The 13597-nt window shown below is 34.0% G+C and overlaps 1 protein-coding gene across 6 annotated transcripts in view; it reads right to left on the bottom strand.

Moving 5' to 3' along the window:
• Nucleotides 1-549: 549 nt before the first annotated feature.
• The window catches only part of LOC126890592 (zinc finger protein 271-like), a 28429-nt gene continuing 15381 nt past the window's right edge, over nt 550-13597 (bottom strand). The window contains exons 2-3 of one of the 6 annotated variants that reach the window (XM_050659659.1): nt 3523-5130; nt 550-3352 (exon numbers count right to left, since the gene is read on the bottom strand). In XM_050659659.1, the coding sequence (XP_050515616.1) occupies nt 3273-3352; nt 3523-5130 (1688 nt within the window). In that variant the 3' untranslated portion in view covers nt 550-3272. Of the gene's footprint in view, nt 5131-13597 lie in introns of all 6 variants that reach the window. The other 5 variants (XM_050659661.1, XM_050659660.1, XM_050659662.1 and 2 more) reach the window with 5 other exon arrangements.

Raw genomic sequence — 13597 nt, 5'->3', positions numbered from 1 at the left:
TATAGCAGTCTGTGCAACATCATGTGAATTACTTTATATAAAAAACATACTTTTAGATTTGGAAATTAAATTTTCATTACCAATCACAATATTTGAAGATAATCAAAGTACTATCAAATTACTACAAAACTTTGAAAATAATAAAAGGTGTAAACACATTGAGGTGAAATTACATTTTGTTTTGGATCTGATAGCACAGGGTATTATGAAGTTATTTGTTCTAATGAGCAACTTGGAGATGTATTTACAAAGTCTCTGTGCTATGAGAAATTTAATTATTTCGTAAATAAGTTAGGCTTAAGGGTTTAATTTTTAGTTTTGTATATTGACAGGTTTGAGGGAGGGTGTTAAATAATTACTGTAGAATAACGAACAAACCTGTCTTGGTTCCGTTTGGTGCTCTATGATTGGCAGCACTGCTTATGTTATGTCAATTGTCAACGGTTTTTGTAAGAATGAAAAATGTCAATTCATTATTTTCCTCTTCGATGTAGAATTATGTAATCACGTTTATTGAGTTGTTAGTTGTTTAAATACAAATACATAAAATATCAACACATTCTTTTATTCTACATTTCATCTACATAACAGACATTGACAGTTGTGACAGTAATTAAATATTTGATAATGATTATTTTTGATTAGCGTTCGAACAACCGGCCCTTAATGTACTAATAATAATTATACATTGGGCACCATGAACCTCACTCAACTGATCATCAGATTTGCATCATATGCACTGAAAAGTCTACCCAAGGGTACCTAATGGCAGCTATGTACGCATTTGATCCCGCTTAGCGGCGCTAGTGTAGTTGGAGGTCAACGTTTTGACAATTCGTGAAGTTTGTATATGGTGTTTTTGATTACGATTTAACAAATAATAAATTATGGCCGAAAAATATGGATCTTGGGCTGTTGGTGCGTTGAAAAACCATTTGAGGAGAAGGAATACGAGAGTTACTGGAAAAAAGGAAGTCCTTATCGAATGATAAACTATATTAATCATCGTCTCAATGTTCGATTTCTATAGCTCAGAGGGTATTTATTTGGTACTGACTCACTCCCCTCACGAGTCTAGTGTGTATATGATATCTGCCTTACTTTTTTATCAATTTAAAATTCCCAAATAAGTGCGCTCAGCATCAATTTTTGTGTCTATCTCATTTAAAAATGTGATATTTTCAAAATATGGCCAAAATATGACAGTTGCGCATTTGGGTAAAGTTGGTTTAAGCATGGGTTGAGCGCAGTTGATTCTGCAATGTTGCCTTATTTAAAAAAAATTATAATTCCTTATAGAAATATAGAATGTGTTAATTTAATTAAGTATAATTATTTGGGTGTTCGTCTAGGTGAAAGGCGACCTTAAATTTAAGGTGAAATTAGAAAAAATTAGGGTTAGGTTTGATCAGGTTTTAGTCATTAAAGAATATTTGAATGGTACTAGGTCACTTTAATTTTCAGTTAGTAACTTGTTTACTTGTTTATATTATTTTTGATTAGGTTATTTTTGATTAGGTTAGGTTTGATCAGGTTATGTTTTAGTCATTAAAGATAATATGTCACTTAAATTTTCAGTTATTACCTTGTTTATATTATTTTCGATGACGCTAGGTTGGTCAGGATATGTTTTAGTCACTAAAAATATTGAGAACTTGAGAATTATTTTAAATTATTATTTCATATTTTTCTAGGTATATGTATTATAATTTCAAATATAATTTTTATTATATTGTCACTTCATAAAAAGCGATTTTAGATGTGGCAACAGTGTGATGTGAATGTATATAAAATTGCATATTTTAATCCATGCGTTTATAATAAATTTTGATCTGAAGTATTCTATTTTTACAGTCGAATCTAGGAGCAATACGTAATCTGTTTCAACAAATTTTTTATTGCAGATACGTGCATTTATTTTCAGCACATATTTATCGCGTCTTATTGCTACAATCCACTTTTTCTCATCAGAATATCTTTGGGAAACCTGTGTCCTGATGTTCTTGATGAGCACAAATGCACAGCACAACATTGAGGGATTTTATGCTCTAAGTTTAATTCACACAGCGAAACAAATATGCAATATTTACTTAGAAATAGATTGATTTAAAGTGTTGACGTAAGTTGAGGTGACCTCCAACTACACGAGCTCCACCTACGTTGAGCTTTTCAGATTAGCTGCCATTGAATAGTTGACATAACAGAAGTTAACTCATTCTGGGATTCTCTAACTATAGCTATAGCTACAACAGATTTATGAGAATAGTCAGGAAAAGCTAACCAATATTTCGGAATCATCTCTCATGAAATAAATCAAGAAGTCACATATTAATCTCTTATAAATAAATCCAAGGAAATACTAGAGAAAAGGTAAATCAATTTCTAAAGAAACTGCAGATTATGAGAATGTTCCCTAGTTACTCACAGAGAACAGGATATTGATCCTGACTCAAGTTACATGCAAACAAAAAAAAAATGAGTTCCTCGGAAAGATGATGCTCAAACACAATAATCCCTTGGTGCATACAAAAGCTGTATTTCCATAGGACTGATATTCAAGAAGTTACCATTATTATCAGAACAACAAAACAGTAAAGCGAAAGAATAATAAGTATACAATAAACAGACAAGTTTAAACCTAGGTCTCTTCAGAATGATCATAAACTGAAAATTGAATAAGAATGCCTCGTGCATGATTAAAATGATGATTAAACATTATATCCTAAAGATTCAGCATCTGAACTAATTAAGGTATGGCTTAGAGCTAGGCAACTGTGAGCAATGAAATCTGCTTCCTACTAGGTGCACAGTCGATAAGCAACAAGTCTCGAACCCACGTATTTGCATAGCCAAGCTAGCAAACCATTTTCCTAATAAATATTCCATACGATAAATAACGAAATGGTTTCATAGTCTTTATCATAAATTTTATCTCAATTAACTTAATTGCATATTTGACCAATGGGGTATGACTTTGAACTGCGCAATGTTGTGACCTCAGGTCCCTGCAGCTACGGTCTTGGTGGTGTTGGTTGTTGCAATCAGGTTGAGATGGTCTTGGTCTCGTTCTTGGCATTAAAGTGACATCACAATGTTTTTCAAAGTACTTGCTAGACTAAATTGCTTAAAACAAATCTCACACTTGTAATGTTTTTCTCCGTGTGCACTGTGCACTCTTAAATGTACTTTCAAATCACCTGCAGTACTAAACTGTTTTAAACAAATTTCACACTTGTGAGGTTTCTCTCCATTGTGAACTGTCATGTGAGAAGTTAATTGAACTTTTTGAGCAAATCAATCAAAACAAATCTCAAACTGATAAGGTTTTTCCGCAGTGTGATACGGCTTTTACCTGGTGTACCAAATTGCTTAAAACAAATCTCACAAATTTTTAAGTGTTTTCCTCAGTGTGCACTCTCAAATGTTTTTTCAAATTACATGCTATACTAAATTGCTTAAAACAAATCTTACACTTGTAAGGTTTTTCTCCAGTGTGCACTCTCAAATGTGTTTTTAAATTACCTGGAGTATTAAATTGCTTAAAACAAATCTCACACTTGTAAGGTTTTTCCCCAGTATGCACTCTCAAATGTATTTTCAAATGATCTGCTACACTAAACTGCTTAAAACAAATCTCACACTTGTAAAGTTTTTCCCCAGTATGCACTCTCAAATGTCTTGTCAAATCACTTGCAGTACGAAACTGTTTTAAACAAGTTTCACACTTGTAAGGTTTTTCCCCAGTGTGCACTCTCAAATGTTTTTTCAAAGTACCTGCTTCACTAAATTGCTTAAAACAAATCTCACACTTGTAAGGTTTTTCCCCAGTATGCACTCTCAAATGTCTTGTCAAATCATTTGCAGTACGAAACTGTTTTAAACAAGTTTCACACTTGTAAGGTTTTTCACCAGTGTGTACTCTCAAATGTATTTTCAAATGATCTGCTAGACTAAACTGCTTAAAACAAATCTCACACTTGTAAGGTTTTTCCCCAGTGTGCCCTCTCAAATGTTTTTTCAAAGTATCTGCTTGACTAAATTGCTTAAAACAAATATCACACTTGTAAGGTTTTTCCCCAGTGTGCCCTCTCAAATGTTTTTTCAAAGTATCTGCTTGACTAAATTGCTTAAAACAAATATCACACTTGTAAGGTTTTTCCCCAGTGTGCAGTCTAAAATGTTTTTTCAAATCACCTGCTACACTAAATTGCTTAAAACAAATTTCACACTTGTGAGGTTTTTCCCCAGTGTGCACTCTCAAATGTACTTTCAAAGGACCTGTTTCACTAAATTGCTTACAACAAATCTCACACTTGTAAGGTTTTTCCCCAGTGTGCACTCTCAAATGTTTTTTCAAAGTACCTGCTTGACTAAATTGCTTAAAACAAATATCACACTTGTAAGGTTTTTCCCCAGTGTGCAGTCTCAAATGTTTTTTCAAATAACCTGCTACACTAAATTGCTTAAAACAAATCTCACACTTGTAAGGTTTTTCCCCAGTGTGCACTCTCAAATGTATTTTCAAGTCACTTCTTGTAGTAAATTGTTTCAAACAAATTTCACACTTGTGAGGTTTTTCCCCAGTGTGCACTCTCAAATGTACTTTCAAATGACCTGTTTCACTAAATTGCTTACAACAAATCTCACACTTGTAAGGTTTTTCCCCAGTGTGCACTCTCAAATGTTTTTTCAAAGTACCTGCTTGACTAAATTGCTTAAAACAAATATCACACTTGTAAGCTTTTTCCCCAGTGTGCAGTCTCAAATGTTTTTTCAAATGACCTGCTTCACTAAATTGCTTAAAACAAATCTCACACTTGTAAGGTTTTTCCCCAGTGTGCACTCTCAAATGTTTTTTCAAAGTACCTGCTTCACTAAATTGCTTAAAACAAATCTCACACTTGTAAGATTTTTCATCAGTGTGCGCTCTCAAATGTCTTGTCAAATCACTTGCAGTGTTACACTGTTTTAAACAAATTTCATATTTATAAGGTCTCTTTCCAGTCACAACTTCCATATTTTTATTTAATGTTTTTTCTTCAGTGTTTAGACTGATATCATTTCCTTCGTAAGATGAATATTCAATTGGTTTCTCCATAATTTCCATTTTTGTTTCATTTGGGAGATAACCTAAAATATAAACCAACTATAATGTAACCATTTGATTAAAACGGTAAATGAATACAATAATCAAATTAATATGTTCGCTACCAAGGAGTACTCAACAGGGATCTCGTGAAATGGGCAGGGCTTGTACTGCGCAGACAGAGAAAACCTTCGGACAGAAAAGGATGAAACATACCGGAATATTAGAGCTTTGTTCGTAGCGCAATGTTGTCAATATGTGAATGACCACAGTAATATTGAGTATTGTTAGTATATCTAAAAAAAATGAGTTTCAAATAATTGACATTCTGCATGACGTGTAGATCCATAATCAGGTAAAGTTTTTAAAACAATGTTTAGAATAAAAGGAAAACAAAAATAATGATTTGTTTAAAATATAATATTTATTAAGGCACTTTTATTTAAAAAGTGCCTGCATTTTTACTATAATTTTAATAGTTTAAATTCTTTTTAATATAACAGTATATTAAAAAGAACAGTATATAAAAATATAATAGTTTAATACCGGGTGTCCACTTATATTTTCCCCCATTTTAACTTCCTATAACTTCTAAACATCTCGAGATAGAAATATGCGGTTTTCGCTGAAATGTTTTATTTTAGTAAAAGTTTTCTCTGAATGTAGTATTGAGTTTTTTATATCGCTTTCAATTACGAAAAAAAATGGCCGGATTTTTGAAAAAACTTTGTTGACTTTTTTTTAATGGAACACCCAGTATATTTTGTTGTAAATTGAAAGAACGGTTCACCTATCCAGCGATATAAAGTTTTTTAAAATCGGTTGTCAAATGACTGAGTAATTAATTTTTAAAATGAGATGTGCAACGTGGATATCACATAACTAAATAACAACTAAATAAGCAAATTGATTTTGTTATGTGATTTCCACATTGCACCTCTCATTTTAAAAATTAATTAATTGCTCAGTCATTTGATCATCGATTTTAAAAAACTTTATATCGCTGGATAGATAAATGACCGTTCTTTCAATTTACAAAAAATATACTGGGTGTTTCAATAAAAAAGTCAACGTTTTTTTTGAAAATTCCGCCATTATTTATTTAAAAGCGATATAAAAAATTCAATACATTCAAACAAAACTTTTACTAAAATAAAACATTTCAGCGAAAACCGCATGTTTCTATCTTGAGTCGTTTAGAAGTTATAGGCAGTTAAAATGGGGGAAAATATTAGTGGACACCCGGTGTAACAATCTAACAGTAACAAATCCGCCAAAATTATTTTCTTTAATTTAAAAAGTACGTATAACATTATCTATTGTAAAATACATTGGCGGTCAAAAAATTTAGGTCACTAGATGAATTATACACGTTTGATGCCTCGAATTTCCTAAACCTGTTGTCCGATTTGAGTGATTTTTTTAGTATCTTATAGCTTTATTATTTAAGAATCTCAATCTATTAATATTGTTGCTGGACAAGTAAATGTCATTTTATACCGGGTGTAACAATAATATTGTGTTTTTTCCTTAAAGTTCGGAACACTCTGTGGAATATTATAGCATAGATAAAATATTGAAACTAAAACTCAATTGTAGCCTTAGCCTTTCTTAACATTTTCTTTTTTGATTCATTTGCTTACGATAGATAATAAAAAGTTAGGTACTTTAACAACTAGCCACGTTCTTCATCAATACAGGGTGTTTCTAAATAAGTGCGACAAACTTTAAGGGATGATTCTGCATGAAAAAATAATGACCATTTGCTTTATAAACATATGTCCACAAATGCTTCATTTCCGAGATACGGGATGTTGAATTTTTTCTTACAAACTGACGGTTTATTTGTTGCTCTAAAACCGGTTGAGATATTTTTTTTATTACATATTTTAATTTATAATCTGCTTTATCGAAGCTATAAGCAAATAGTTTGAATGTTAAATACATGAGGGAGAAGCTGCCCTGTGGCAACCCTCCTATTATAATTTTTACATTTGATCACAATATGTATATTTAATTTATTAAATCTGTTGGCCATAGTTTCTTCAGTCGTCTTGCGAATTCGGGAGGAGTGTTCAGCAGTCTTGCTTCATCATTTGGATGACTTCTCAGCCCATCAAGGTAGCTCTTTGTGATTCTTGGAATTTCTTCCTCTACCAAGGGTGTAGCTGAGTCCTCGTGTAGGGTTTTATTGCTTACATACCAGGGTGTGTTGAATATCATCCTCAATATTTTTGATTGGACTCTTTGTATTATCTTGATATTTGATGGCTTTGAGCAACCCCAGAGTTGAACACCATAAGTCCAAATTGGTTTTATCATAGTTTTATACAGGAGCAGTTTATTTTCAATATTGAGTTTTGATTTTCGACCAATAAGCCAGCTCATTTGTCGTATTTTGATGTTGATCTGGGTTTTCTTGGCTTGAATGTGCGGCTTCCATGTTAATCTTTTGTCAAGGGTTAGTCCCAAATATTTGACTTGTGTGCTGACTGGTAACTGTGTATCATTTAGTGTTATTGTTGGACATACATCCCTTCGGTTTGTAAATGTAACTTGGGTTGACTTCGTTTCATTTACTTTTCCCTTCCATTTGTTGAGCCATGTTCCCAATTGGTCAAGGTGGTTTTGCAGTTGCGCAGACGCGATAATAGGGTCCTCATTGACAGCGACTATGGTGGTGTCATCAGCAAATGTTGAGATTTGGGTTGTTTCAGTGGTTGGGATATCTGCGGTAAATAATAGGTAAAGGAGAGGCCCAGGACACTACCCTGTGGTACGCCTGATTTAATGGGAAAATATGTGGAAGTTGCTGTGTTATATTTTACTTGGAAGTAACGATCTTCAATGTAGGATTTCATGATTAGGTAGTAGGGGGTTGGAAGAATACATTTGAGTTTGTATAAAAGTCCAGTATGCCATACTCTATCAAATGCCTTTTCTACATCTAAGAATGCCGCTGTGCAATATTTTTTTTCCTCAATAGCAGTAAGGATTTTTGTTATAATTCTATGAGTCTGTTGTGTTGTGGAGTGTCTCTAAAACCAAACTGGTGTGTGGGTATTTCTACATCTAGGTTAATGTCATTCTTTAGTCTACCAAGTAGTAGTCTTTCGAAGATCTTAGACATTGTCGACAACAAGCTGATTGGTCGATATGATGATGTTTTATTTGGAGGTTTATCCGGTTTGTGAATCATTATTATTTGCGTAAATTTCCATGTGATTGGGAAATATGTCAGTCTGAGCGCACTATTGTATATTGTAGTTAGCATGACCAATGCTCTTCTCGGAAGATGTTTCAGTATTAATCCTGTTATTAGGTCAAATCCAGGTGCTTTGTGGTTATTGCATTTTTCTATTTCTAGTTTAACTTCTGATGGATTGAATGTGTTATTGGGAGCGTCATAGGGCAAGCACTATCTAGGAAGTCTCTTATTAAGTTTCCATTATCATTATTCTCTACTTGGTGTTCTTTAAAAATATCAGCTAAGTATTCTGCAAATGCTGAAGCTTTTTCCTGGTCTGATCTTCCCCAAGTACCATCATCTTTCTTAATTGGCGAGTTGTGTTCTGTAGGTCTCTTTAAGTGTTGTTGCCTTCCATATTGAGTGATCTTTAGACAAGGTACTAATGCAGTGTTCAAATGTGGCATTGCGTGCTTCATTTAGCGCTGTTTTTAATTGTCTGGTTAGTCGATTATATTCGCGTTTGTCATTCATGTTGCGGCTTCTTTGCCATCTACCTCTTGCTCTTCGTTTTTCGACTATTAGTTGTCTAATATAATTCGAAGTGATATTTTTGTTTTCTTGCTTTGGAGTTGATGGTGTAGCTCGATATGCAGCTTGCTGAATTTGACAGGTGAAGTGGTTTATAGCCTTATCTATGTCATCTTTTTCTTTGAGTCTGATTCCAAGATTTATATTCGTGTCAAGCTGGTACTTGAATTCCCACCAATTAGTTTTAGGGGAAGTCAACTTGGGTATTTCAGGTCGTTTGCTTATGTGGGTGCTGATTGTTGCTATGATTGGTGTGTGGTCAGACGATAGATCCCAATTTGCTTCTATGTTTGTGTAGTTTGCTGCAATTCCTTTTAGGATGAAGAAGTCGAGTAGATCTGGTAGTCTATTTGTATCGGACGGCCAGTACGTTGGTTGTCCCGTCGATAAGTAGGTGCAGTTTGTGTTGTTGATAGCATCTAGTAGGCTTCTGCCTTTTGGTGTAATGAGTCGTGAACCCCAATTCGTATGCTTAGCATTCCAATCACCTCCAACAATGAATTTGTTACCTAGCTTGTTGAATAGTTCTTCGTATTCTTCAGTTGTGATTCTATGTCTAGGAGGGCTATATATTGCAGCAATTTCGAAGTTCCAAGGCCTGGCATTTATATTAAGTATTGTTGCTTGTAGCTTATCTGTTTTATGTTCCGGCATTTGATGATGTTGTATATTGTTCCTTACAATTATTGCAGATCCTCCATGGGCTGTTCCATCTGGGTGACTAGTATGGTAGACTGAGTATTGAGGTATTTTAATTACGCTTCTTTCTGTGAAATGCGTTTCGGATACAAAGAGGATGTCTATTTTGCTGTCCTCTAGGAATTGGATTATAGAATAGAATAGAATAGAAATATGCTTTATTGTCATGAAAAATTGTACAATTTTATCGACAAAGCTTATAAAAAGTCAAGAAAACAAAACAATAACGATCCAATTTACTGAAATTACATAAATCGTCAATATATTTACAATAATAACAATAATAATGAAGTTAAACAGAAGTAATCAATTGCAAAATTTAAGTAAATTGCAAATGCATAGTCTACCTAGTAATTAATAAGTTTAAAAGTTAAGCTGCTGCATATGACACCCAAATATAGACAAAAAAAAATGATAATAAAAATACTACTTGTGCAAAGGGTACTGTAATTTCTTAGTTATTGATTAAGAAAATCTTCTACTGAATAATATGGTCTTTCAGATAGGTAGGCTTTTGTCAGTTTACGGAATTTGGGGAAAGATGCTGCAGATTTAAGTTGTAGAGGGAGATGGTTGTAAAGTTTTTTTGCGGAATATAATATAGATTTCTTTACTAACTCAGAGGACGGGGTCGGCATATAGACGTCAAACGTAGAATTTCTCGTGAAGTAGTCATGATTAGGTCTTGGTGGAAAGACATGTAGATGTTTACGAATTAAGCAAACAGTATCTAAAATATACAAAGATGGAAGGGTTAAAATTCTGTGATCTTTGAAGTAATTTCTGCAATGTGTTGTTCTTCTGAGGCCAAACAGATATCTAATTGCTCTTTTTTGTAATTTGAAAATAACATCGAATTGGGCAGCTGTACCAGAACCCCAAAAAGGAAGACCATAACGAAGATGTGACTCGAACAAAGAAAAATATGTTATTTTGGAAGATGCTAAATTGAGTTCATTCGAAACAGATCTTATAGCATAGCAAGCTGAGGATAGTTTCTTCCTTAACAAATCGATATGGTGGGACCATTTAAGGTTGCTGTCTAAAAAAATACCAAGAAATTTCACAGAATTAACGGTACTGATCTGGCTGTTATTAAGAGGTAAGGGTTGAAGGACTCCTTTATAAGACAATGCTACTGTTTTATCTACGTTAAACGAGAGTAAATTAGAGTCAGACCAGGTTTTTATTGTAAGTAGATCAGAAGTTATAGTAGCATGAAGAGTTGCAATATTTGAGTTGCTCCAAGTGATACTGGTATCATCAGCAAAAAGAAAGACTTTTCCATCGATTTTTAAACTAGTGATGTCATTAATAAAGATAAGGAAAAGTAGAGGACCCAATACTGAACCTTGAGGTACCCCACATACAATGTTTTTGAGACCAGAGTCTGTATCATTTGCTCTAACCAGTTGTTTCCTATCATCCAAGTAAGATTGGAACCAATCTAAAGAAATACCTCGAATTCCGTAGAAATTTAGTTTTCTTATCAAAATGTTGTGATTTACACAATCAAAAGCTTTGGCGTAGTCACAAAAAACGGTGGCAGTGTGAAGATTATTGTTCAGTGCTTGATAAACCTCATGTAGTACAGAAAAGATGGCATCAGTGGTGCATTTATTATTTAAAAAGCCGAACTGATTTTGTGATAAAATGTTGTTTTCAACTAGAAAGGACATAAGTCGGGCTTTTATGAGTCTCTCAATAATTTTGGAGAGTACCGGTAGTAGTGCAATAGGTCTATAATTGCAGGTATTAGATATTTCACCACCCTTATGAAGAGGAATAATGATGGCTGTCTTCAGGCACTCTGGAAATTTACCTTTCTCAAAGGAATCATTAATTAGTGAGATGAGGACTTCTAACACATTTTCTGGGAGATTAGATAAAAATTTTTATCGATAGACCATCAGTACTACAGGAGGATTTGCTTTTGATACTATTGATTGTTTGGATCAGTTCAGATTTATCGACTGGTTTTATAAAGAATGAATTCGAGACCTTTCTTGAATTAGGGAGATAAGCAATGGAATCACATTAACAAAGTATTCATTTAGATTTTCAGGGTCTGGAAGGGAAATTGTTTTAGCAGTGTGGGTTTTATTTCGAAGATCGTTTATTATGGACCAAGTTTCTTTTGCAACACTTTTTGAGCTTCCCAAACGGTTATGGTAGTAGTCTTTTTTAGCTGATTTTATAAGTTTAAGATAGGTTGCCCTGTACTTGGTGATATATTCAGTGATAGAGACGTTGGTAGTAAATTTCCTGATATAGAGAAGAGAACGCATATTCTTGGAAGATATTCAGATACCTTTAGTAGTCCAGGGTTTGCGATGTTTTGGCTTAATTGCAATTAAAGGAAATGCTTTATTGAAGATACAGACAAGCTTATCCAAAAAAGCACTGAAATTATTATCCATGTCCATAGCAGGAAAGCGCCACTGAGAGGTTAAGCATAAATTTTGGAAATTACGAAAGTTCCGGGTGGAAAAAATCCTACCTAAACGTCGGGTTTTCGAGAAGGGTTTGCTCAAGATATTAAACTTCGTATAAACTGCTTCATGATCAGATAGTCCAGCATTAATAATTGTAGAGTGGACATCAAGGGGTGAAAAATCTGAGACAGTATAATCAATTATGGTAGATGAAGTTTTTGTAATCCTTGTAGGAGAATCAACGTGCATTGTTAGACCATACGATTCAAATATGTTGACCAAGGATATTTGTGTAGCACTAGCAGCAGCATAATCAATGTTAAAGTCCCCGCATAAAATTTTTCTACTTTTATGGGGCAGGTCATCTAACAAATTTAGCAGGTTCTGAAAAAATAGTTCCACGGAAGAGTTAGGTGATCTATAAATGCAAATAATATAAAGATTAAGATTCTTATTGTAAATTAACGAAAACTCAAAGAAGGCTTCACTTAGCAGAAAGTCATATTTTGTTACCGAAGAAAAATCATTGCTCGTAGATAGAATTAGGGTGCCTCCGTAAGCTGAGCTTGGACGATCATACCTAGCAACTGTGGTGTATTTTTCTACAAAAAAAGGCTCGTTGACTTCAAGCCAGTGCTCTGTAACCGCAACTACCGGGGGAAATCCTAATTCCTCTAGGAACAAAAATAATTCATCAGTTTTGTATCTTATAGAACGAATATTAATCAGAACCATGCTAAAGTTGTTATCACTAAAACAATTTGAGGATTCTAGTCCCTCAGAACACGTCGTGATGTTTAAAAATTTCGTTTTGGAGAGGCAGCGGAATAGTAATTTCGGTGACATTCCCTTGATTTTTGCAGGTGTATAATTCTTTCAGAAGTGAGAAAGGATCTGTAAGCATCAAGATCAGCTTCCACCTCATCTGGACCAATCCCATAGGCATTGTTAATTTCCAGCAGAATTCGTCGTAGATCTTCAGTCTTAGTGGAAGTCCCTCGGAAGCCAAAAAGAGTTTAACGGTTGTATTGGTAAATCCATCGTAAAACACTGAAGCTGGTTGGTCGTGTAGATAAGCAAGATGAAGTTTAATGGCTTTTAAGATATCCGGTTCCCTTAATCTGGCTAGAAGATATCGACTATTCGAGTTATTGGTTAATCTAACTCTTGGTGGGGTCAAAGGATCCAGATTTATCGAAGGTTCTAAAGTATCCTTCTTAATGAAATTTACAGGCGAATGGAACGGATTCTTAGATTTACAAACTTCAATGGCCTGCTTGTCTGTACGTATGTTTGTATTTTCTACTTCATCTTTGTTCTTGCGAGAATTGGTAATTGGATTTTCCAAGGTGACAGGACTTCTGAGATTCTTCGGATTCTTATGTGACTCAGATGAAAGCGTTGGTTCAGAATTGGAAGATTCTATAGACCATTTGATGTTAACACCAGGTGGCCAAATTTCCTTATTAAATAATAGGCTAATAGCTGTTCTAGATTTTATACCTATTTTGAACGAAGAGCCAGTTGTTGTGTCGGCATCTTTAAGGAGTGCGTAACATCTAATATATTCCTTAATGCCTAGCCTCTCTTTGATATAGT

Source organism: Diabrotica virgifera, chromosome 8, assembly GCF_917563875.1.
Source record: "Diabrotica virgifera virgifera chromosome 8, PGI_DIABVI_V3a".
In the NCBI taxonomy this organism is placed as follows: domain Eukaryota; kingdom Metazoa; phylum Arthropoda; class Insecta; order Coleoptera; family Chrysomelidae; genus Diabrotica; species Diabrotica virgifera.
The sequence above is the reverse complement of the archived record's forward strand: the minus strand, read 5'-3'. Positions and strand labels throughout refer to the sequence as shown.